The following is a 25738-nucleotide window of genomic DNA, read 5'->3' as shown; positions in this document are numbered from 1 at the left end:
CAAACTTAAAGTCTTAAACAGTATTCAGTATCTGGAACATTTTTATGTATCTGATTTGATTACACATACCCATGTTTTGGGAATTCTGTTACCTCCCGTTTTTGTTTCCCTAGAGTATTTATATTTTCTAAAACAAACTTTGTAAGTGCTTGAAATCCTTCCATTATTATTTTAGATTTGTCACAGTATTTATGATTCCAGACAGTACTTACATTTCTTTGTTCCCGTCTGTCAAAGTAGTTTGTAGTAGAGGCTTTCATGTTTTTCTCTGGTCTTTTTGCATTTCTCATTTATCATAAGCAGGCACCACAGTTGTAATACTTTACCTTTCACTTTTACTTTATTGAAGTGATGTTTGAAAATTGAGAACAATGCTTCGTTCTTCCAAGAATGAGTGTGTTTTAATTCAAATTAGGTTCTTCTCAAGGAAAAGTTAGTCTCTATTTTTAGAAACAGACACAGAACTAGAGCTTAGGAAAACAATCCTTCCTACAGCCTGCAGTTTTCAGCATAGATATATGTAGCATTCTGAAGTCTTTCCTTCGTTTTGGAAAGCAGACATTCTCTTACTTAGCTTTTTTATTTCTAGGATTAAAGCCATCATTTTCTTGAACTGTTCTTTTCAAAGTAAGAGAAGCATTTAAGAACAAAACTTATTCCTATTCTGTCTGCATAACTAATTAGTAACACTGCTGTGAACCCTATAAGGTGTTTGAAGGTGACTGTAAGAATTATTCCCAAGTTGGTTTTTTTTACAAAAGAAAAAGTAAGTGCAACATTACTTGCTCATATTATGCTCTTACAGATAGTTAATTGTCAAATGTTTTTTAGGAGTCACTATAAAAAAAATATGTTTATTTGTTTTATTATTATAGTTGTCATTACATTTAATTTTTCTGCGATAATCACATTATCCATATACTTTTATGTGAAGATTACTTATGTGTATTAGAAATTGTTCAGGTCTCCACTGCTTTGGTTAAATGCTCAAATGGTGCACCAGACCTTTGCTCTTCTGACTTGGCTACACGCCCATGGGCAGGATGCTTCCATTGCACCCACCATTCAGGGAACTTTCATTGCTTGCATTTGAGCAAGGGCAGAAAGGCCATGGACCATTTTCTGCAGCCAAGAAAAGATATGCTGAAGTCAGCATGTATACATCTCACCACAGTGTCCCAAGAATTACAGGACTACAGGAAAAATAGGAGGGTAAATCTTTCAAAAGCATTATCAAATAAACGTGAATAATTTATAAGCAATGTTATATATTGCAGGGTAATTCAGTAATATTTTCATATTGTGGAGCACAGACTTATAGTAGGAAAGTGTTATGGGTATCCTCACTCATGAATATACATTATGGTTACAGTAACCCCAGGCATATTTATTCAGGAAAGCAGTAGAAGGAAAATATACAGGATAGTACTCTCAGTAGCCAGTACTGTTAAATATCTTGTCCTGAAATCTTCTTTTTTTTTCATATAATAGTTTTGGACAGTGAGTTTTACTATGCAAGTCTTTCATTTTGAAAAATTAAAGGTTTTATTCTTTTATTTTCTTCCTCAATTTTGTTGTAATACGATTTCAGGTAAACTTCTAAATTCTATTTTATGCCATGTTTTTGTCTTCTATTCTAATACATACTATTTTTATTTTTTTTTTTAAATGAATCTCTGTTCCTAGAGTGAAGGTCATTGGATTGTGCTTTTATTATTACTATTACTCTCTCAGTCTACTTCTGTGTTTCTCTCTATAGGCCTCACCTTGACACGTCAGCAGAGCTGAGGTACTCTGTGGGCTCACTGGTTGATAGCCAGTCTGACTATCGGTCAACTAAAGTGATAAGGCGACCTAGAAGAGGCCGGATGGGCGTACGCAGAGATGAGCCAAAGGTTAATCCCCAATTTATTCACACATATTCCCTGATACAAGATGGTATTTCAGGCTCTTAAGCTTACAGTTTGTGTATTTCCAGAAAAAGCCCAACAACAACAACAAAAAGGCAACAACACACCAGAAGAACAAACAAACAAAAACAAATAGGAGAACTTTTGCTATACATGCTCAGACAAGAGTATTTACTGTTGCACTAAAATCAGGGCAGAAATGGTTCAAGTTCAGACTTCAAAGTTCAGGCATACTTGACTATCTGTCTTTTCTGGGTGTAAATTTTCCTGACAGTTAATCTCACACAGCATTAGAAATTACATAAAAACACAATAACATCTGTGGTAGCATTGCAAGTATTAGTCATTGAATATGAATTCTTAAACGCTAGTTTCTTTCCTTTCCCATTTTATAGAAGTTCAACTTTGCAGTTGTTTTTCATGGAATAAGCCATATTCATCCTAATTCCTGCTCAGGTAAAATCACTTGGAGATCACGAGTGGAATAGGACCCAGCAGATTGGCATTTTGAGCAGCCATCCATTTGAAAGTGACACTGAAATGTCTGACATTGATGATGATGATAGAGAAACACTTTTCAGCTCCATGGACCTCCTGTCACCAAGTGGTCACTCCGATGCCCAGACTCTGGCCATGATGCTTCAGGAGCAGCTCGATGCAATCAATAAAGAAATCAGGTAAGTAGCCTGATTTGTAACAATTAGGAAACCATTTCTACGCTTAAGGGATTGATAATGTGTCTGCTTTTCATATGGGAGTATTGATTGTGTGAAGATATGAAAGGCATCTTCAGCTGACAGACAGTTATCCACAGTCCTCTTTTGAAGGTCTTTTTCACTGTCCTGCATGACTCCTCTTACTCACTGATGAACCCCTATCAGAAATGTTTTCTTTCAGTGCTCTTCATGGTTTTAATGTTTACTCCTATGATACATGTCATATAAGCCATGTTTTCTAAGGCATGGTTTTGATTTTCAATGGAAGCATATAATGTCATTTTTCGTGCTCAAGGCTGGGTTATAATGCTTAGAAAGTAGGAAATGAATGTATCTTTATTGCTGTGCAAATGTAATGGGGTGATAGATAACCCAATTATTTATTTTAATTAAGTGAGTTTTATAAATAAAACCATCATTTAGGCTTAAAGCATTTTTACATGTTTTTCAGGAAGGGTAACTTAAGAACTTGGTGTATGAAAACATTCTCTCATTAGTGAAGGCTTCTCTGAAAGGATATGAAAGTGACTTTCTGGTAATGCTATGGACAGAAATATAATGAAAATCAGATTATCTTTTGCCATGAGCAAGCTAACTTCAAAGGCACAACTTCACTGGAATATCTTGATTTTTAATAACTTTTCTGTTCATAGCCGAGACTCTTTTTTTGTTATAGATCTACAGCTCTGTATTTGCACTACTTCCAAACTTCCTTCTGTTTTCCAAAATCTCATATTACATCTGTCAATGTAGAGAGTCAAAGAAAAGTTTTGTTGCTGGGAGGGTAAATCTCCTTAAACAGTATATGTAAAAGAGAACCTTGTCTGTATTTTGTATTATTACAAAGAAGTCAGCAGTTTTATCTCAAAAAGGAAGCAGGGGTACACATTGTACCTTGGCATTTTTGCCGTAGGTCCACTAAGTGTTGTTTATTATCCATACTGATAAGTTTTTTTCAAGTATAGGCTTTCATTACTATCACCATCATTATTAAAGAATGAGGTAACTAGTTTTGTACTCCTTAGTACAAGTCAGTAAAATGGTTCTACAAGGATAGAGTGGTTCACAGTTTCAGCCTTGCCAAAATACCTATTCTCTCATTTAACTTCAAACTCTCATTCTTTTTCTCCTCTTCACTAAAAAAACACAATACCACAAAACAAAACAAAACAAACAAGCAAAACAAAGCAATTTGGGCTTATGGGCAAAGGATTCACAAATTAATTCTTTGTATTTTAAAAACATTTTATCATACTAGTTACAATCACAATTAAAAACAAAAACTAAAGAAGCCCACTGGAAGCATCCTATTGAGGCTGTCTGTGTTTAAGAATCCTATATTTTTTGTAAACAGGAGAGCTATTTTAATTAAATTCACTTAAAACCTCAATGCTCTAGAAACAACTGACATTGTTTCATCAAATTCTAGGGATGAAACAGATTGTTTTGTATGTTCTCTTGTTATATTGATACAGATTATCTTTGCAATTCCCTTCGTTAAGGCCCAGTTTCATTTGACTTTAAATTTGTGTGCATGCTTTAGCAACAGAAAATTAGATTAAGCCAATTTAAGATTGGAATTAGTCTTCTGGGGTAAATCAGATTGTTAACTTCCCCTCCCCTGTACTGTCTCCTTTGCAAAGGAACCAGTCTTCCTGAAATGTCAAGTCTGGTTGTTGGGCAGATCCTTCAAACAGTTCTTGAGGACAGAGGAATTCAGAAAAATAGTTTTACTAGTCTGGTGATTCAAAATAATGTTTTCAGTATTATTTTGAAGTTGATCTATGCTATTCATGTTTGCCTTCGTTTCATTTTGAATTTGAAAGGAAATATTTTTTATTTTTGCTTTTTACGTATGAAGATGCAAATACAAACACATTCTTTTATTTAATAAGGTTAATCCAAGAAGAGAAAGAGTCAACAGAACTGCGTGCTGAAGAGATAGAGAACAGAGTGGCCAGTGTGAGTCTGGAAGGCTTAAATTTGGCCAGAGTCCACCAAGGTACATCCATTACTGGCTCAGTGACAGCATCATCACTTGCAAGCTCATCTCCTCCCAGCGGACACTCAACTCCTAAACTCACCCCTCGCAGTCCAGCCAGGGAGATGGACAGAATGGGGGTTATGACACTGGTAAGAAACTTTGTGATGCCAATTTTAGGTGTGATATTTCTAATAATAAATACCTGATATTTTCACTATATGAATGGCTCATCTTTCTAATTCTCCATTCACCTCTTCATAATACATACAGTTTACAAAATCCCTGAAACATGGCTGTTTGGTTTTCATGTTTTTTTTAAAATGTGTTTTTGAGCATTGTGTTATTCCCCAGGGACTTCTTGATCTGAGGATCAAGGGCTTTCAGTACACAGGCAGCAGAATTAATTAGAAACAGAACTGATCATAGGAATTACTGTAATCAATTTATGTGTGAAATGTTTACTAATTAACAGCTCTGAAGTGATAGAGTTATTACATAGTAGTCTGTGGCACCATTGGTGAGTTTAAGCTTCCAGGAAATGTCTAGGCAGCATTAAAACCTTCTGTTTCTTCAGGTATAGAATTATTTGGATATAATTCTATAATTGGTATACCCTGTTATCCTTGTAGAATTTTGTATATTTTTCATTACAAGATATCAAGCACTTGAAATAAGTGCTTTGCTTTCCATTAATATGTTTAACTGATAGATTTTACACAACAGAAATAAATAGATGGCAAGACTTCAAATTGTCATGCAAAGCATTTCTAACATTCCTGTACCTTTGAAGACATAGCCTGAAATGTCTTGTTTTACTTGAAAAGGGATTTTCAAAATATTTAATATTGATCCTAGTGAAAAATAAAGAGGGCAGCAGTAAAGTCAAGTGTCAACATATTCAAGATGTACAACTCTGATAATGATAAGAATGCATATGCAGGAGGCAGTTGTTCAGTGTGGGCTACAGACCAGATTGGAGCCTGGGATAATTAATCCCTTTAAGTACTAGAAGAGAATCAAAGCAGCCTGCTCTGCTGTTTTCTATGTATAGGGAGGAGAATAGGATATGTGTAACACCAGTTTTTATTTGTTGTTTCTCTGATAATCTAAATGTCATCAATGTCCCCTTGTGGTCCATTCCTGGGAAGCAGCAGCACAGATTCCCTGTGGAGCCTCTTAGCAGAGGGGAAATGAGCTTTGATCTCATAAAAAAGCAGAAAGCAGCTCTCCTAGCTGAGAAGGTTGCTAAGAACAGCTAAGAGTAGAGCCTGGCTGTTCATTCTGCTCAGCTGGAAGTAGGGACTTTACCATTAGCTAGTTGAGTACTCACTTTTCCTGGGTACTGACAACTACTCATATCCACCTCTACCCCTCCCAGTTTAGGACAGTGTTTTCCTGGGAACCAAAGACACTAAATTCTTACTGCAAGAGGAGGTCAGGCCTGGAAGTTGAGGCAAACTGCAGCCCTGATCCTTTGCTGCTGAACAGTTCCCACTGTTGAACAGCAGCAATGAAAATGGTGCTGTCACAGGTGGCTGTGGAGGAGGCAGGTGTGCCACCCACCTCATCAAAGCAGCACCTTCCCCAGTATGCAGTTTGGCTCGCTCACCAGCCATTTAAAGTAAGGAATCTGGTTACAGATAAATGACAATGGTTAAACTGGCCTTCCAGCTGTCACCTGCACTGCCTAGTGGCTTTGATTTGGATGCAGTAGCTTTGGGTCATTAGATTTGTCAGATTCAATACAAAATGACAGCATAGCTTTTGCACTTCGGGTTGCCGTGGCCTCACTGGTACCCAGGAAAAGCTCAGATGGATGTGTCGTATGAGTTGCAGTTGAACTCCTGACCTACCATAAGCCGCAGAAGTAGCACCACACTGCATGCTCAGCAGCACAGCCCTTTGCTCACCCTCACTATCAAATACATCAACCATTTTCTGGACAATTCTGCCCTGCACTGTTTCAGCGGGAGTTGAATGTTGCATATTTCCTTCTCCTCAGTGGCTGGGGACAGACACAACAGGGTATCAGTTGGGAAGAGCCCTGTAGAGACCTAGTCTCTAGAGCTCAAATTGCCAAATGATGCTGTAGGGACTGGCTGCAGTAGCAGTATTGCTTGAGTGTCCATGGCTCAGGCCATGGAGGAGATAAATTCTGCAGTTTCTTCAGCTTTGCTTGAATGAATGAGACATCTACCAAAAATAAAAATTAAAAGGGGGTTGATCAAGGCACATTCTAGCAGCTTTCTTCTTCCATATAATACTACAGTGCAGAAGATGAGTGAATTTATATCCATTTACTGAAAATGCTTGTCACATTAATATGGGATAACTGCAGAGAAATACCTCTTCCACAGCCATGCTATTTGCTGATGGTATTTTGTGCTTATACTTGGTGAGACACCAATACATTTCCAATACCAGATAAAACTAAAAAAACGCTAAATATCTCTGTGTTGGGAGTAGTGGAAGGATTTGTGTGAGAACTCCAGAAATAAAAAGTACTACTATAAGGTTGTGATGTCCCATTCCTTCGTAAGCTTATGAAACAGAAGGAGGTTGTAACTTGGTTAAAAATAACTGCTCCCCCAGAATGGCCTATTTGTCTGGGGTTATCTTACGTTATGACACCAAATGTACAATTAGTATATAATATTAATAGTATTAAATTAATGAAGTATCTGCTTCCCACTTCTGAGAAGAATGAATATGTGGCATTTTGCTATGCTCAAATAAGATATATTAAATAATCTTTTTTGTTGTTGTTCCTGCTTTTGTTACCAACCAAAGCCAAGTGACCTAAGGAAACATCGGAGAAAGGTATGAGTCTGTTCTTGTTTATTTTTTAAGTTTGTGAGAGCACTTCTATCATATTCCTTTGCTATTTTGATAAGTTCAATTCCTGGACACAATCATTTTAATTCTTCCTGGAAAGTCTTGCAGGGGCCACAGCTAAGGCACCAGTGGTATCTTGAAGTGGTAGACCCGCCAGCACACATTTAAAGGAATATTTGAGTTAAAAACCAAGTGTGGCCACAAAATAATTACCTTTCAATGTATTTTGGCCATTCTTCCTGCTGCAGGAACCAGATTCAGATTGCTTGAAATCTGCTGGAGCAATACAAAGTTAGCTACAGAATTGGCACTGAATATGGATGGCATTTATCCTTACAGGAGAGGAGACAGTATTTAAGATAAATCATTACGTGCTGTATTTACCTTCTCTCTTACCTCCCTGAGGAACTTTGTTTACATTAATAATCCTGTTTAATGCAATATGCCCACTTATTTGTAAGGTTATTTTCATGTTTAGACCTTTACTGGATCAACGTGTTTGGCATAAAAGGAATGGATTTGCTCTCTGAGTGTAATTTCTTTCCTTTCAAATATGTACATGTCATATTTAGACAATTGCTTTTTCCCAATAATTTCTTTCAAAAATAAGAATCCTTACAATTTGCTGAAAAAACTGCACTTGAATCCATACATGCTTCAGTTCACTTGAAAAATTTGTGCAGCATATGTCGAAACTTTCTTGAAAAGCATGTCTGCTCTCAATGGAGTCTCTTTCCTCCAGATTGCAGTTGTTGAAGAAGATGGGCGTGAAGATAAAGCCACAATCAAATGTGAAACTTCTCCTCCTCCAACACCCAGAGCTATAAGAATGACTCATACCCTTCCTTCCTCATACCACAATGATGCCAGAAGGTAAGATATTTGTAACATGAATGGGTACATCCAAAGTTTACCGTATATTATTTTTCAAATCATGTGTTGTTTAACTGTTCCAAAATGACCCGTTTTCTTCCTTTTTCTTCTTGGTAATTGTTTCCCCTGCCATGAGACAGAAAAACTTATCCTTTGTCTCTTGCATTTGTCAGTGCTAAGATACATGCTGATTATTTCTGGTTTGAGCTACAATTTTGATCAGCACTAGAAGCAGAGACACTGCAAATCCTAGAAAGACAAACCCTTTTTTTCATCAGTTGTTCTTGTCAAATTAAATATATTTATTGATATTCAGCCTTTTTAAAAATAAAATCCAGTCAGCCTGATGAAGAAAATGTATTCTTGCATTGTTCTATGTGTTGCTAAATAATTTTTAAAAGATTATGTAATTGCTTCATTTATTGGGTGATCATTATTAAAGTATAGCAGATTAATTTGTTTGCAGAGCTGCTAAGAAGATAGTAAAAAATTACCTGCAAATTTTTACATGTTATCTATACCATTTCTTTATTATCATTTTGTAGTAGTTTGCCTGCTTCCTTGGAGCCAGAAAGCATTGGTCTTGGCAGTGTCAATAGCAGCCAGGACTCCCTGCACAAAGCTCCCAAGAAGAAAGGAATCAAGTCTTCAATAGGACGCTTGTTCGGTAAAAAAGAGAAGGCACGACTTGGACAGCTCAGTAAGGAATTAGTGATAACAAGCCAAGGTCACCATTTCACAATCATTTTCCCATTTTTAATTTTGCTTCCTTTCAGTTTCCAATTTGCTTATTTTTTTCTTTTGTCTGGCAGAGCCTTCACATTAAATTTCACAGCTATCAGCAGTTAACTCTGTCAGGAGTTTGCTGTGGCTGTGACACAAATGAAAGGAGAATTCTGGCACAAATTGCTATAGTCATCCTCTTCACCCCACTTACCACTTCAGTACCCACTTGAATTAGAGTGCTTGCCCAGATTGGTAATTAAATCCTTAGCTGTGTTCTGTATGGCTAGACTCTAAGATAGATGAAGATTAGTATAAATTCACACACAAACACAAGCATCAAATTAGTATAGGTGAGACAGTAAAATAGAAATACTAGCTCTTTCCTAATCATGAAGATGTCACATAGTGCAAATCTATGAGGCATTACATTTTTACTGCTGTGGTGACCACATAACACTTGCAAAAGAATTTTAAGAGTTTGCAATAACTGTAAATGCTTAAGCAATATGTAAGCCTGAAATTAAAAAATGAAATTCATACTAAAACATGTCCTCACAACTAGCAAATCTATATCTAAAATTGTACAGAATAAAGTAAGGTAATATTAAGGCCAAAGTATCAGAGTAAAATCAAAGAGTGGGCATTCTCCATTTATACTCCAACCTTTCTTCTCTCTGCCAGTGACAACCTTGCATTCTTGGAAAAAACAAACAAACAAACAAAAAAACACACACACACAAAAAAACCCCACAAAAAAAAAAAAAAACAACACAAAAAAACCCCGTAGCTTCTAATTGTAATTCAAATTACCTTTTTCCTCACTATGGGAATAATGAAACTGCTTTATTCAATTTTTTTCATAGCTCAATGTATTTCAGAATCTATTAAATGAGTCTCTCAGATACACCTGCATGTCACCATCTGCACTGATGGATAATTTTATAACTTTAGACTGGGTTCTTAATTCACATTTACATTCCATAAAACCAGTTTTATTGATACTGATGGATTATGCATAATAATCTATGATTTCATAGTAACTCAGGAATATAGAGGGAAAAGATATAATATATATGATGGTTTTTCCTGTGGTTTCATTGCAATGTGGAACAAAAATAACAGCTTCAAAGATTGTCTCAGGAGCAATGTAATCTGGCAATAGATTAATTCCTAATAATACACAACATGATTAGTAAGACATATGTGTAACTATATAAAGCCTATTTGTAATTCCCAGCACTAGCTCATGAAATTGCAAAAAGAAGAGTAAAGATTTGCAATTAAATGACATTTTTGTGGTTTCCATCCTTTAGCTCAATAGCAAATATTTCAGTATAATGCACATTTTAATGAAATAAACTAGGTTTACAACCATATATAAAATTAACAGTAGCACTGCTAACTGACAAGATATAAGAACAAAGTATTTTTTAGAAATTGAGTTCACTTTGAGCAGCTGAATTATAGGGTATTTTTTCTAATCTTATTTTTTAAGATACCAAAAGAAAAAAAAAAAATCTGTGGCAGTTTCCATTATTTGAAACACAAAGAAAAATTTTTAAATAACAGTCCTGGTGGTAGTTCTTGAATCAATTTCATGAAAGGTATACTATCTGCATAGCTATATAACTAATAGTTCTATTTATATTAAGATACTGTATCATATACATCTAGATAGTAAATCCTATCATTATTGCACTGAAGTATATTTGCATAGATTTCATAACCTAAATTTGTAATGAAAAATCAATAAAATAATTAGTTGCTTTAAACATTCTAGTTTGATTTAGATACATACTTCTTATATTTTTTAATTAAAAAATACCTTTTATTCAATAACATCAAATACTGAAGAAGTAATAAACAATTTCAAGCCTCAGAAACATTAATTGTTTTTCTTATATGCATATTTGCACATGTACACATTTATGCTTCAAGGATTACTTTGAAAGTTCATGCCAGTGCGGAGTATATTAGGGATCCCAGTTTTACTATATATTGTACATACACATAATACTTCTCTAACTATTTCTATAGTATCTCTAAAATCACATATAATATATCCTTGTACTTACGAAGCAATAATGGATAGTCCAAAGTCTTATCACTAACTTCAACTGATCCAGGCAATCAACCAAAAGATTTCATCACTGCATTCCATGCAAAACTCTAAAATTTTTAGTTTTCACCTGCTATACTTGTTAGAGTTTCTTTATTTTAAAATTTGCTTCTTTTACCATCTCTGCTAAAGCATTTGTGTTGTTCTTCAAAAGCACATTCATGTCTCAGGAGATCTTGCAATCAAGATTCAAGATTTCTAGATTCTTCAAGATTTCTTTAAATTATTGGAGAAGAGCATAAGTGCCTTTGATTTAATTTTTTTTTTATTATTTATTTATATATGTACTTGATTTTAAATTTGTCCAGTCCTCTCTCACTGTGGAATATCACACTAGACACTTAGGTATTCTTCCCGTGTTACATTTCAAATATTCTAGTCCCTAAAGCAAACAGTTTGTTACAGAGATTTTTAGCCCTGCCCAAGCAAACTGATTTGTATGGTGTAAGCAAAGGCCAGCTTGTCAGGAAACATTTATCATGGCTGTCTACATGTCCAAGATACTGAGAGGCTCAATCACTCCATCCAATACAATGTAGTGTGGATTATTCAAAAGGCCAGATGTGTTTGTTTTACAGTGAAGTCTGTTAATGCCAAGAATACTTTCCAATCCGTGATAGACCCTCATTGCACTACACTCCTGCCATCTCTAACATACTGTGAGCTTCTCTATCTAATATACTTCTCAGAAGGGTGTGATATAGTGATGCAAAAGTTTGCTAAACTGAAAGCTTACTCCAGAGTCAACAAGAAACGTTTCAAGAGGTATTCTGTAAAACTTTGAAAGGCAGACGAGGTAAAGCACAGTATTTAGTTCATGCTTTCTGCACTTGTGATTGGAGGCATCATTCTCAACATGAGACTTGCAGAAGTAGTGTCCTCTTCAATAAAGAAAAATTCTGCCTAGACAAGCAGGAGTATTAAACTTAAACCTGGTTTGAAATGAAACCTTAAAACCAGGCTTTTCTAAGTTGACATCATAAACATGATCCAGCAGTAGGTTTTGTTCTCATTTGATTGAGGTGCAAGTAACTCTGACTTGTAAAAGGCTGTCATGCTGTTTCACTATATAAGTTATACATTATAACTTAAAATCAATCAATCAGTACAGAAATATTTTAATTTATACTGTGTTTTCTAAATTAGGCCACTGTCCACTCTACAAGTGTTCACTATCGATTAGCTGAGAAATAAGAAGTTTCCGTTGCCAAACGGAGTCCAGCACATTTATCGTATCGTTGCCTTCCTTCTTGTGACAGTTACATACCTTCTGGAAAGCAGCACAGGAGGAAAGTAGCCTTCAAAGAAGTGCTGCAGCCCCTCTGCCTGCGTATGTAAATGTGCACATGAGAGGACAGTGTGGAGCCAGAGCCAGGAGATTGCACTGACAGCTCCATGGGCAGGTTCCTTCTTCCTTGAATCCAAGCAGCTATAAAAAAGTTAGAGCATCTTTCCGCTCCTGCACCAGGAAAGTCACATTAGTGGACACACTGTATGATCAGCATGGATCATACAATTTCAGTCATGTCCTTAGTATATAATATGATTTTATTTTGGTCCTGGTGTCCTGGATCACCGCCAGATTCCCTTGTCACTTGAGGCAAGTTATTCAAGTTCCCATTACTTTGACAGGAATTAGGTGCCTACAAGGCCCCTCCAGGGAGACCTAGGAGGCTTTCTGTCATCTCTGGCTTGGGAGTTAGCAAGGATAACAACATAAAAACTCTAAGACTCTCTGTGAGACCAAACTGAAGATGTTATTGTTGTGACATTAAGACATGATATACATCAATAATAATGATGAGACAGTCCTTAAGAAGGCACTTGAATGTGCACCTTTCCAACTAAGATCAAGAAATGGTGAGAGTATTTTTTACTTAGGATCATGAGACTGAGCACTAGGAGGCAAAAAAAGAATAGGCAGAGGACATCAGAATGCTCTTTGCATATTTTTCTGCTAAACACAAAGAGGAAACATTTTTTCCCTCTACTTGTAGTCTTTTCCCTGTAGCAAACACTTGCTAGAATATACTTCTATAGGTGATAGATGTTCTCAACATACACCAGCTGTCATGACTTAAGGAAACAAACATAGATGATGGTGGCAGTTGGGAGGAGGATTTAAGGGTTAAGGAGGGGACCAACTGGTAAAAAGCTATGGGAAAATATGGTGGTGTTTGTTTTGGTTTGGTTTCCAGGAGGTTACATGGAAACAGAGGCAGCAGTTCAGGAATCTCTGGGATTAGGCAAACTTGGAACCCAAGCAGAAAAGGACCGAAGACTAAAGAAAAAGTGAGTGCCTTTTTCATGTGACTTTCATTGGCTCAAACTTGATTCAAATGTCAGTTCTTGCATTGATTTTATGCAGCCATGCAGTAAGAAGCAAGACCATCTACTACAGCAGTTTTCTACTTAGCATGATTTTTCCCAGTGTAAAAGTTTTTAAAGCTGCATACAAGATACAGAGGAACAATATTTGGAGTCTGTCAATTGTACAGTATTGTTTTCTTTGTGAAAAGAAATATGTATATGAGAAATAGACATATTCTGTTTCATATTGTCATGAATTCTGTGTCTTTTGTCTTCCATGCAATTATTTAAAAATATGCAGGCACTTAATGACTCACTACATAGATTTTTCAGAAGGGAAAAAGAGGTTTTCTGCATTGTCTATTGAGCATATTATAATTTCTATCTATAGAAGTCAAAGGCTCCCTATAAACCCTAGCAGCTTCACTTTCTTTTCATCTGTCAGCAAATGGCAACTAGCTTTCTATTTGCATTAATTATTATATAATTTAATGCTGTCTTTGGTGCACCTCTGTGTAAAACTAGTACATTGACTCATAGCAGCTGCCAGGAGCTAAAGAAAACTATTAAAATAAAGCTACAAACACAAAAGAAACCTCCTGGCAGCACACAGCTCCAGTGTAATTAGAGGGTGTCAGAGAAAAGAGGTGGTATTTTAAAATGACTTTGCAAATTCATTCTGTAAGCAAACAAGTTTATTTTTCATCCATAACCATTAACTTAAGTGTTATTATTTGGATCCTGAAAGCCTCATTTTTAAAAAATTTGCTGGGTTTTCAGGTTTCCTTTAGTCTTTTAATGTTCCTTTGCAAAATCTCAAGACAATTTGCAATTCTAATCCAGAGAATACAGGCATACTGTTTCAGCTTCTCTTTAAATTTATATGTAGAATATCTTTAATCACTACTTTCATATCAAGCTCCTGATGAAATATAACTTTAAATTTACACACCTATTTTTAATGTTCAAATGTAATTTACGTCAATTTAGCAGTTAAAGATTGAGAAGCAGTCATTGTGCTAGCCAAGGGAAAATGAATGTTTTAAATTGAATTAAGAAATTCACAATAACATTCACAGGGATATTGCAACTGATGAGTCTTGTCCCTGCATTTCTTATTTATATGTTTTTATTACTCATTAGTTCCTTAGAAATATTTGGATTTAATGAGTATAGTATTATGCTTTTTTTACTAACTCTAGAATGCATCTTTGTCATTACATTTCATAATGAATATAATTAAATTTTTAGCAGCTCATTTTTTACAGTCTCTAGTTATCTTCTAGCTCTATGGACTGAAGGTACCACAGTATTAAAATCACTTTGAAGGGATGAATATGTTTCCTTAGTTCACTTTCTCTTATGTTAGTTCTTTAAACTGGATAAAATAAGATTTGACACATAGTACTGTATATGTGACATGACTACTTCATATAACAGAGGCCCTACCAAGTTTTGGGTCTGAAAATAGGTGTACAGGTAATCTGGTATTAGACTGCTGTCTGATCTCACACAGTTAGACTTTTCCATGGTTTCTGCTTTTCAGATCTTTCCTTACTTGCTCCTTTGTCTGTTTGTTCCTGGTTCTTTATGGATTAGATATAATAAAAATGTCTCTGGTGGAAGGAAAGGAATCTTTCTCCTGTGACTATGACTATTCATCTAGTCTGAATTGTATAGTATTAATCCTCAGTATATGTCATACCCGTGTCAAGAAGATTTTTAATTTTTACCAGTTCCTTTACATTTGTCTGTCTTCATAGCTTCTCACATTGAATTCCTTAAAAAGGTTAACATACATTACTAGTTCATAATTATACATATTATACGGTTGTAGAGGAACTGCATAAGTGGAACATCTTTAAGCCCTGTTAACAGCCCAGCAAACTTCTCTTTCAGTTCAATGATAGTTCTGGTGCAAGAAAGCAAGAATTCTCCCTTTGACATCACATGAGAGGTCTAATTCATATTCTCAGGGTACCCATTGACCTCACCAGAGTTCGCAATTAGTTTTGAGTTAGTAAATTAAAACTGGATAGAAGTTATCACAAAAGGTCCAATTCCTGTTAATTCAACTGAAAGAATTACTATGGGTAACGTTTTAATGTCTTGAGTGAAAAATACTTTAACATGCAACATTCCTAATTTTTCAATTTTTTTAATGTATCCAAATTCATCAGTAGTTGAGCAAGGATGTCCCTACCCCAGGGATGAAGCAGCACAATGTTTTAAGTTATCAGCTGCTGCAGGCAAGTAGGTACTAATGTTCAAACAGGTGTTCCAGCCACCTGCTCCCTGAACAGCACCGTGTGTGTGGACCCTGCTCTGGCCTCATGGATTTAAAAATGCACTGCAATGTGTTATAGTATTCCAGAGTAACACACATGCATAGAACAGATTACTGAAGAATACATTTCACTCTGAAAAGTTTCCTGAGAGATTATGATAGTTCTAGAGACCAGTTCTCTCTCTGGTGATTATAGTGTCATTAACCTAAATTTCAAAGTCTTCCTGCTTCTTGTTTAGGAAACGCTATTTAGATGTAAAAATTATTTCAGTTTTAATTGACTACGTAGGTATCATTAAAATGTAATTAGCAGATTGTCTCGATATACCAGACATTTATAAACCTCAAACAAGAGTCTCTCTATTCATCCAACATTTGGTTATTACAGTAGATTTATTAGGAGCAAGTCTGTCTCCGAAGGCATCAAAGAGTAATTAAAGAAGCTATATAGAATTTTTAAATTAGACCCAACGTGTTCCTAAAATAATCTGAAAACATGGATTTAACTTGGCTGATTCACCCCTAGATATTTATTCTCAGACTTCAAATATGTGACAGCTCTAGTTAATATTAAAAATGTTTAAGTCTTACTATTTGTAAATTAAACTTGCAGTCCTAGAAAACAACAAAAAAAGATTAATGTCAGGGGTATGCAGAGCTTTCAGAGTGTTATTCTATTGTTTGGTGAAAATAAGTTATGTTTGGGTATGACAAAAAAATAAAGCACTGCGTTTTTGTAATTCAAATTCCTTCATATTCCACTTTATTTATTCTATACAAAAGTTGTTAGTATTTTGCATATAATGTCATCTGACTCTCAGAGCCTGTTTGCCTAGTGAGTAACTTCTTCAAGAAAACTCAGAGCTTAGGACTAAAAGCACTGATCCCCTCTATGTCATTAAATTAATTGGAGTTTCCTAATTATCCAAATAATTTTCACTCATCTAAATGGCAAGTTTTGTTAAGGTGTAGTCTCCAGAAGGCATCCATCACTGAAAAGAGGAATGGAGCTTTTCTCTTAGTCTTTCTTTATCTAGTGATTTATCAGTGGAAAATGGTTACCTAATTTCCAATTCTGAATGTTGTAGTTGACTTCAGCTACCATGACTCTGTATACAACTATCCCAGCTGTTCATAACATCCTTTGTGGGTGCTTTTGCACCAAATAATATGACAGTGCACAATAACTGAGCCTTGGCATTCACTCAGGGTTGTCACGATAGCCCAAGCTGGGACTCCACGTAGGAAATTTCAGTCCAGTTTCTATTGCAAGCCCTTAAGGTTCACAGAGAGTTCAGATACATGTATAGTTTCTTCTGGGACAGCAGAAGTTGATTAACTTGTGACCCACAAGAAAATCCATACCTCAGAAAAAGAGCAGGTAACACTGTATCTAAAATAAAATAATTTGTATCCTCCTTAAAACACGTATCTCCACTGACCTCATCTCAGGTAGCAAATGAAGACACTTAATAGAAGTTCTATAAATGTTTTACTGTCCTATTCATTAAAATATCATATGATATGCCCTTTATAAAAATCTTCCTTAACAAGGAACTCAGCCCAACTTGAATTATCAGCAAATAGAACCAAGTTTGCTTCCCTGGACACTGGGGGTCTTGGTGGATAACAGGCTCAACATGAGTGAGCAGTGTGCTGCAGGAGCAAAGAAAACCAACAGGATGCTGGGCTGCATCAACAAGGGCATCACCAGCAGACATAAGTCATTATCCCACTCTACTTGGCACTGGTCAGACGACACCTGGAGTGTGTGTTCAGTTTTGGTCCCTGCTCTACAAAAAGTATGCAGACAGGCTGGAGAGGGTCCAGAGAAGGGCCACAATGCTGATCAGAGGACTGGAGGACCTGCCATATGAGGAAAGGTTGAGAAGATAGGGTTTGGTCAGCCTTGAGAAAAGAAGGCTCCAGGGAGACATTACCATATTCCAGTACTTAAAGGGTGGCTACAGAGAAGATGGGAGACTCCCTATTTACAAGGAGTCACATTGAAAAGACAAGGAGTAATGGGCACAATCCTGGGAAGATTCCAATTGGACACAAGACGTGAATTTTTCACCATGAGGACAGTCAAACATTGGAATAGTCTCCCAAGGGAAGTGATGAATTCTCCCACAATGGACAGTTCTAAGTCTCAGCTTGACAGGGTGCTGACCCATCTCATACAAACTATAGTAATACCTAGAAAGGCTGGACAAGATGATCCTTGAGGATTGTGTTCCAACCTGGCATTCTATGAGGGAGTCTCCATCTCTGGAGATATTAAAAATCCATCTGGATACAGTCCTGTGTAAAGTGCTCTAGGTTATCCTATTTCAGTGAGAGAGTTGGACTAGATGATCTCTAGAGGTCCCTTCCAACTCTAGCAGTTCTGTGATTCTATTTGATCCAGTGCAAGGCACCAGCATAAGGCAAGGTTTGAGAGACACTTAAGGGCTACATAGTCTTTTATTGCCACAGGGAGGTGCATTTGACCTAGTGCATGCTGGTAGTACAGTTTGAGACTTCCTTATGCCATCACTTCCTCAGCAGTCCCAAATACATACTATTGCCATGAAAAAAGTTTTACATGCAAGTCAAGTAGTCTGGGTCACACTGAAGGGATTCCAGCCCAGAGGCTGATAAATTCCTCAATTTATTAATATGAGCATTTGAATAACAATCATTACTTATCTCGTAGCTGATGAAATAGCTGCACTGTGTCATAATGCTGTCACTCCTAGTCAACTGGTGGTGTTATGATGAGTCAACAAACTGAAGATGTGAGGTTCATATTTCCCAAGTAAAATAAAAGTAAAACCATTCTTTCCTATGGAACCTATTTTGGAGAGATTTACTCCACAGGTACAGATTTTTGTTTGCCAGATAAATCCAAATTTAAATAAAATCAGCAAAAGAAAACAGAACACTTGGACTTAGATTTGCCTGTAAAAAAACCCTGGAGTTTTAGATCCCTGACAACAATCTACTTGAAAAAAACATTTAAGTAGACCTTTTCGTGGAATAAGTTTGAAACACTGTAGTTATCCTTGAGTTGTTTTTGAAACCACAGAATGCCCCTTTAATTAGGTTTTAAGTCTGCAACAGCAATTAGAATTTGACGTTGTGTATTTGTGGCTACAAATAACCTCTGTCCTCTGCAGTATGCAAATAGCTGTTTCTAAGGATTTTCTTAATTGGCCACATTCTGAAAAAATGAATCCAATTGGATTAATTAAGGTCTTTTTCTGTGCCATCCCTCTAATGTTCCTGTATACTCAATGCTTATTAAACACTGTTGTATCCTAAGCGTACACTATATATATTTTTTTTATAGTAGCTCTTAATGCAATGCCTTTTCCTTCCCGAATTTACTGAATGTTTAGGAGAACTGAAGTTTTGCATTTAATTTCTTCCCTTCTTAATTCATCTATGAGGAACTACTTGGTGTTGTGAGTAGCTTTCAGACTGATCTGTTTCTTCCTCCCTTTCAAGCAAACAATACTGTGTTCACTAGCTATTATTTTCTATTTTCTCCTTTCAGCAGAGGAAGGAGAGGTGTTCAGTATTCTAATATGCAGCTTAGGATTGTCTGCTATGTCCACCATGATTTTCTTTTGGCTGATCAGTGTCTGATCCCTGAGACATAAATGAAGATGAATTTTCTTTTAAAACTAAATTTATTTAGCAAATATTTTCAACACTTACTGGAAGACTCTTTCAAGTCATTAGTTAGTCGAAGCTTTTGCGATGTTAGAAATTTATCTTGCTGTTATATTAGATACTTGGAGCCTTTTTAGCATTACAAATATAAGGATATATGGGTATTTATCTTGCAGAGGATTATTGAACCTTATTCAGATAATTCTGAGGATGAAAAAATTGAAACACATTTTATTCTAAATCTAACTCAAATATTTTTCAAGTCTTGTATTTAAAATTATAAATTTTTTATCCTTTGTCAATTTTTTATGCTTTTCCTCATAAAAGGTAGAGATATTTTTATCAGAAACTTGCAAGTTTTTAATCGAACAAATGCAGAAGAAGCCCTCAGTCCCTGTCTTATCTACACATATAAGCCTATTGTCTACTCCAGTTTGGGATTTCTGAATAAATATAAGCATCTACCCTCATGCATGCAGCTGCTTCTCTAAATTATGATCTCCAGCAGATACAAATATCCTGACAGATTAACTGTAGAATTAAGGTTTAAGGGAAAAGCGAATAAAACTCAGCAGAGGGAAAAAAGTCAACATCTCTTTCACTTGCATGTATGTCTATGGGGAATTTTTGTATTTCTTCAAAAAAATAGTGATAAAATGGTGGTCTTACCTAAAAGTGAAAGCTAGAATTTAAAGATTCATCTCTTTCTACAAGACTTTTAGGAAGTGAAGGAATCTCTCTTGATCTTCTGCTATAATAATGGGGAGACTGGAATGGCCTTCAGGTCCCAGAATTATCTCCAGGTGAATGTGAACTGCCAACTCATTAAAGCTTTTTTAAAGTTACTCCCCCAGTTTATTCCACTACCCAAAGGAGTATTCAGAAGAAGATGTAAGAAATGGAAATTAAGGTTCAATAGACTCTGAAAGGTCCAAAATTAAAACTTTTCCAGCAAAGGTGTTTAAGTCAGTCTTTAGAGTTAGCTCAGTAGAATATGAGCGTGATGGAGAAACTGGTCTCAAAATCACAAATATATATCCAATTCTAATGGTACTTCTATCAGATTTGGTAATTGTTTGCCGAATTCTCTAGTGCATTATTTTTATTGCATGCCTTTGTTGAGCTTCCTTTCCTTACTTTTCCTTTCTTATATGTATAAATTTGTCATTTGTTTCCATCTACTTTTCTGTATCATAACTTTCCTCTCTCCCAGCTGTTCTGCTGATCTCACGCACCTGACAACAAAATTTAAGATCTCGAAACTAGTCCCCTCCTGAATTCTCTGAAATGCCTGGAACTTCTTCTCAGTTAATCTGAGCACAGGCTTTTCAGCCCAGACTTCTCTACAGCTATATCTACCAAGCATTTTTATATCTCAGTAAATAATTTGTTAATAGAATCATAATTTTCTGAAATGTCTGGGTTTCATTCAGGCATATAATTTTCTTTTTATGAGGGCAATTAAAGGATACTGAAGAAAGTTTATTATCAGCGATGCCATCCTGCTTTCTCCTACAGCTGCTCTTATCAATTATATTGGCAAGAATAGGTTACCCAGAGGGCAAATCACTCATAACAGTGTTGCTACTAATCTAGTATTAGTATGACTGCTCAGATGAAACTACTGCATTACATGAATAACCATTACAAATGTTAGCCACCTGTGGGCACAAAATCTGTGTATTTATAAAAAGAAAACAAAACAAAACAACCACCACAAAAGCCCAGGTCTAGGTAATTTAAGATTACTGTAAGGTATTTTGCTAAAATATTATTGAAGTGCACATAGAAAAGTAAACCTTGGTTGGAAGTCCACTGCATTTTACTGTGTCTCAGTCAATGGTAATTTGCTTAAATCCACAGGTTTGGGATTTTCAGGGGTTTTGGTGTTGCACAAAAATCATTATGAAATTATTCAAATCTGGACAAAATGCTTTGATTTGAAAATCTATTCCACATTCACTGTGTTTACAGATCTTTAGCATGAATATTTATTGTAGATGATAGATGTGCTGTGCTGTGTGTTACCTAATAAATGGCCAACATCAGTTTAAAGAAAATCTCATTTTGAAAGTTGCATCTGTTCTTCACAAAACATTTAACTTCTATAAAGGATCAGTTAGAAAATTTTCTGTAGTTATAAAAGTAGTATTATTTTATCTATCATGATTTTTTATTTTTTTTATTTTTTTAATGGACTACTATATGTTCATTAACATTTATGTGCTTTTTTTCCATTCATCTCTCTCCATCTCATGAAAAGCATATCTGGGTAAGTTAAAACACCATGGCTGCTGAACATACTTATTTTCAGCACCATGTTTATTTTCTATGTTTTATTCTTATTTCTTTTTGGTTTCTGTGAACATTATGTAACAAATCCATTCAGAAAACTAACACAAAAGAAAACTCTGGAAGTGTTCAAAATAATGGTAAACAGCAAAAGCACACACAAATTCAGGTCAGGATTTGTTCCTGCAGTGCTTCAGATTATGGATTAGCTACTTGGAGGCAAATGTTGTCATTTTTATTTATTTTTTTTTTTAAATAAACACATTTTGTGAGGTCTAAAGCCCAGAATCACATAGATATTTGGAAGTTTTAAGTCAGTGAAAAATCTGTGGGAAGGCCTAGATTAACAAATGTTGTTAGGGCATAAATTATACAGAGGACTCAAACTCATAACCCTGGTAATCCAGAGTACACCATTTATTTTTTATATTTGAAACACAATAGTATTTCAGTTGTGCACATAATTTTACAATTTTTTTCACCAGTTTTTTTATGTTTGGTTTTGTTTGTTTGTTTTTAACCCAGTATCAAGTTTAACATCTTCAACTCTTCTTTGATCTGTCATACAAATGTTAAGGATTTTTTTAATAATATTGGAATTTAAGAAAAAAGTTGCATTCATTCAAAGCGTGTATGACCTAAAGGCGGAAAGAGAAAGAATGAAGGGGTTACCACATTAATTTAGAATATGTGATTATGAAATAGCCTTATGAAAATAGATTTGAAAACTTTTAACCAAGCTAGAAACTCCAGAGGTAGTACAGTACATAAAGGGCTGCAAGGTTAGATATTATTAGATACTAGTCTGTTTATTTCATAGGTGGTTTTTAGGGTTTTTTTAATAGCAGCTCTCTGCAGGTCTAATTTGTTAGGATCTTTATTAAGTATTCCTGACCATACTTCACTTAGCTTAATGTATGTCTTCAGAAAAAAGGACGTGACTCTTCAGTTCGTATATCCTTAAAATGTATACATATATAGAATAATTACAGCATTGTTTTGCTGTAATTCTGTAGTCTGTTTTGCTGATCTGTTTTATCTGAGATGCTGTTTAATTTAAAGTTCTACTTTCTTGCTTTATAGAATAAAAACCTTTTATTTATTTGTTTGTTAGTTTGTTTATGTTTTGCAACCTGATTTCTGTGTTTCAGAATATATATTGAATGCAAAACATTTCCTAAAAATGGAAATTTAATTTTGCCCATTGTTCTCTGTCCGACTATTGTTTCAAGTATCAAAAAAGAGGAATAATGTGCAGTTCAAATAATTTTAAAACTGAGTCATTTAAGCGCCAAAGTTGAAACAAGATCTTACCCAGTTTTTAATTAGTGAAGTCTTTAAACCAGATGGATGCTTTTGGACTAAATTAAATCAACAATATTTGATAATATCAAGTCTGAGTCTCTTTTTACCTCCTCCCTACTTTAAAAGCATTTACAATCTTGCAGAAAAAAATTGGTAAAATGTAACATTGTTTTTATAAGACATTTAATATAATTCTTAATTTATAGAAATTCAACTACCATTTTTTGTCATACAATGACCTTAGCTGCAGAATTCTAGCCTCTCTTAAGTATTTAGAAAATGAAAAGATAAAATCCAAATCCAGCTTAATTCATTAGAAATCCTCTCTCCTATATTTTGCAGTCTTTGAATGTATGTTAGCTTCCGAGAGGCAGATGTGTTTAATCTTAACTTGAAATCATAGGATTACTGAGACAAATATAGCATATCTAGACTATTGTTTCTATTTCTTTCATAGAAACTAATAATGAAAAATATTTTGTTGTAAACTAAACTTTTTTTAGTATTTCTGATAATAGTAATAGTTATATTTTCAATAATGATAATAATCATCTGCTAGGTGAACATATCTGTCTGTTACGTTTCTGAGAAAATGTTGATAAGTAAAGGCTATTTTATAGGATTTCAATTGCCTATTAGCCAAGATCTTTAAATAAATTCTGCTTGCATTTACTAACATGATTTTGCTCTCAACTTACCATGCCTTGCTCTCAATTTATGTCACATTTATGATTACTTTAACTAAGAGAAAATATACAGTGTGCAATGTGATATCTGCTGCTAGAGCTTTGAGAGGAAATGCTGTTATTCTCAGAAATATGAAGATCTGTGTTGAAACACTGTTCAAATTTCATCTAGACAGTGTCTGGCCTTAGTGTACTACACAGAGCATTTGCATTACATGAATCAGAAATCTTGAACTCTAATTTCTTGTTTACCTCATGGTGGGGGAGCCTCATCTTAAAAAGAAAACTGACTGTCACTGAATGACACAATCCAAATCAAGATCTTGTTAACTTCCCACACAAAGTCTAAAAATTATTGATTTTAATAAAGTTCATTGAGTTTTAATACAATGAATCGGTGAGGGCTGCTGATACAGAGCTAGAATTTTCCTGGTATAAAGGAAGGATATATAGGAAATAGAAAAATTGCAGGATGATATAGTTGGGTCTTATCATTCGCCCCTTCCTTTTGCTCCTATGTACCTCTGCTGTCTAGAGGGATATTGAAGAATTCATAGGTAGTTCCTATGGTATGAGGGAGCTGTGCTCTCAGCTTGATAGGTTGAAGAATGATGCTAAAGAAATAGTCCAACATACCAGTGCCTTTAAGAAGTAATTTTGAGAAGGATTGAACATCAGAAGTCAGTGGTAGGGAGGCAACCCCACTTCTTTAATACACAACTCCACAACACAACTTGACATTTTCTTTTCCTTTTCTGTCTTTGATAGAAGAGTGAAGACAGCCCAATTTATGAGGCACTCTCTCTAAACCCAACAAATATCAAGCATCTCAAATTTTGGATGTATGCTAAACAGTTGATGTTAATGAAATTTCCTGGCTTTGCAAAATTAGGTGTGGGGTAATCATGTATTTTAAATCGCATATGGCAGTTACTCCTGTAACATCTCCAGAAAGAGGATTTTATTCTCAAACAGTAATAATGTTATCTTTAAAAATACAGTTTTAATTAAGAATTCATCCTAGTGGTAGTAAGTAGTTTAAAGCCTTATCTGAAAAAGAATAACATTTATAGTAGTGCCTAATTAATGTTGATTATTCTTTATCAGCTTGTTTTCAGATGTTGCCAAAAAATAAACAAGCATGGACATAATTACATTTTAATTTCCTACTTGCTTTCCAATGACAAGTAGGCCCATTAGAATATGTAGTACTCATCTGACAAAGTCTTAAGAAGGGAAAATCCACGTTCCCTGGCAAAGCATCTTCCAAATTAGAGAAACCGTATAATGCTATTCACAATCTCCAAACCCTGTCTTTGTAATGAAAAGAAGAGGGAATAATGAGCTTTAGGATATTTGTCTCTTCTGCCTCCTGTGATCAGTTGTATGATTAATTTTGCAGATGATTTGCACTATTGATCTAAAGGATACATTTTTTTTTTCCTACATGACACTTTTAACTAGTTTTTTAAGAGTAGATTTTTTTAATAGTAATAGTTCATATGAAAAACCCAAGTTGTTTCTTTGATTGCCAACTGAAGAATCTCTCTCTCCTGGTCAAAAAATGGAAATTTCGGGTTTAGTTATGGTTTAGAAATTGAAGGTTCATGTTCTGCAGTCCTCATAGAGGGTATTAAAAAGTAGCCGAAGAATACTATTCAAAAAGTAAAATATAATTTAAGTAAAATTTAATATTGGAGAGTTGTTTACATGAAACATCTGAGGGAAGGGAGTATAAGTTCAGAAGCACAAAGTTCTTCTTAATTAAAAAAATATTATATAAATCATTTTAGTATTCCACATCAAAAAGTGAGGCGCAGGCCTTATGATGGCTGTGTTCCCTGTGCATGTCTGAGTAAAGGATTTTAACTTGACACTTAAAATAGTTTCAATCCAAGTAACTTCCCTTCTACATTCCAAGACTCTTTGGATTATGTTTATCAGAGTGTACTCTGGTTATAGTGTATGTCTAGGGTGTCCCATGTCTGGTCTAACTCCATTTTTTTTCAGCCCAAATTAATAACCACAACTGTAC

The 25738-nt window shown here is 35.1% G+C and overlaps 1 protein-coding gene across 1 annotated transcript in view; it reads left to right on the top strand.

Moving 5' to 3' along the window:
• PPFIA2 (protein tyrosine phosphatase, receptor type, f polypeptide (PTPRF), interacting protein (liprin), alpha 2) overlaps nt 1–25738 on the top strand; it is a 296197-nt gene that overhangs the window by 249254 nt on the left and 21205 nt on the right. The window contains exons 15-21 of the mRNA XM_010007993.1: nt 1760–1895; nt 2367–2587; nt 4522–4759; nt 7401–7430; nt 8188–8318; nt 8864–9018; nt 13362–13455. Coding sequence (XP_010006295.1) covers nt 1760–1895; nt 2367–2587; nt 4522–4759; nt 7401–7430; nt 8188–8318; nt 8864–9018; nt 13362–13455 — 1005 coding nt within the window. The remainder of the gene's footprint in view (nt 1–1759; nt 1896–2366; nt 2588–4521; nt 4760–7400; nt 7431–8187; nt 8319–8863; nt 9019–13361; nt 13456–25738) is intronic.

The sequence above is a fragment of the Chaetura pelagica genome, unplaced genomic scaffold (assembly GCF_000747805.2).
Source record: "Chaetura pelagica isolate M959 unplaced genomic scaffold, ChaPel_1.0 scaffold50, whole genome shotgun sequence".
NCBI classification, from domain to species: Eukaryota; Metazoa; Chordata; class Aves; order Apodiformes; family Apodidae; genus Chaetura; species Chaetura pelagica.
Note: the sequence above shows the minus strand (reverse complement) of the source record. Positions and strands in the feature narration are given on the sequence as shown.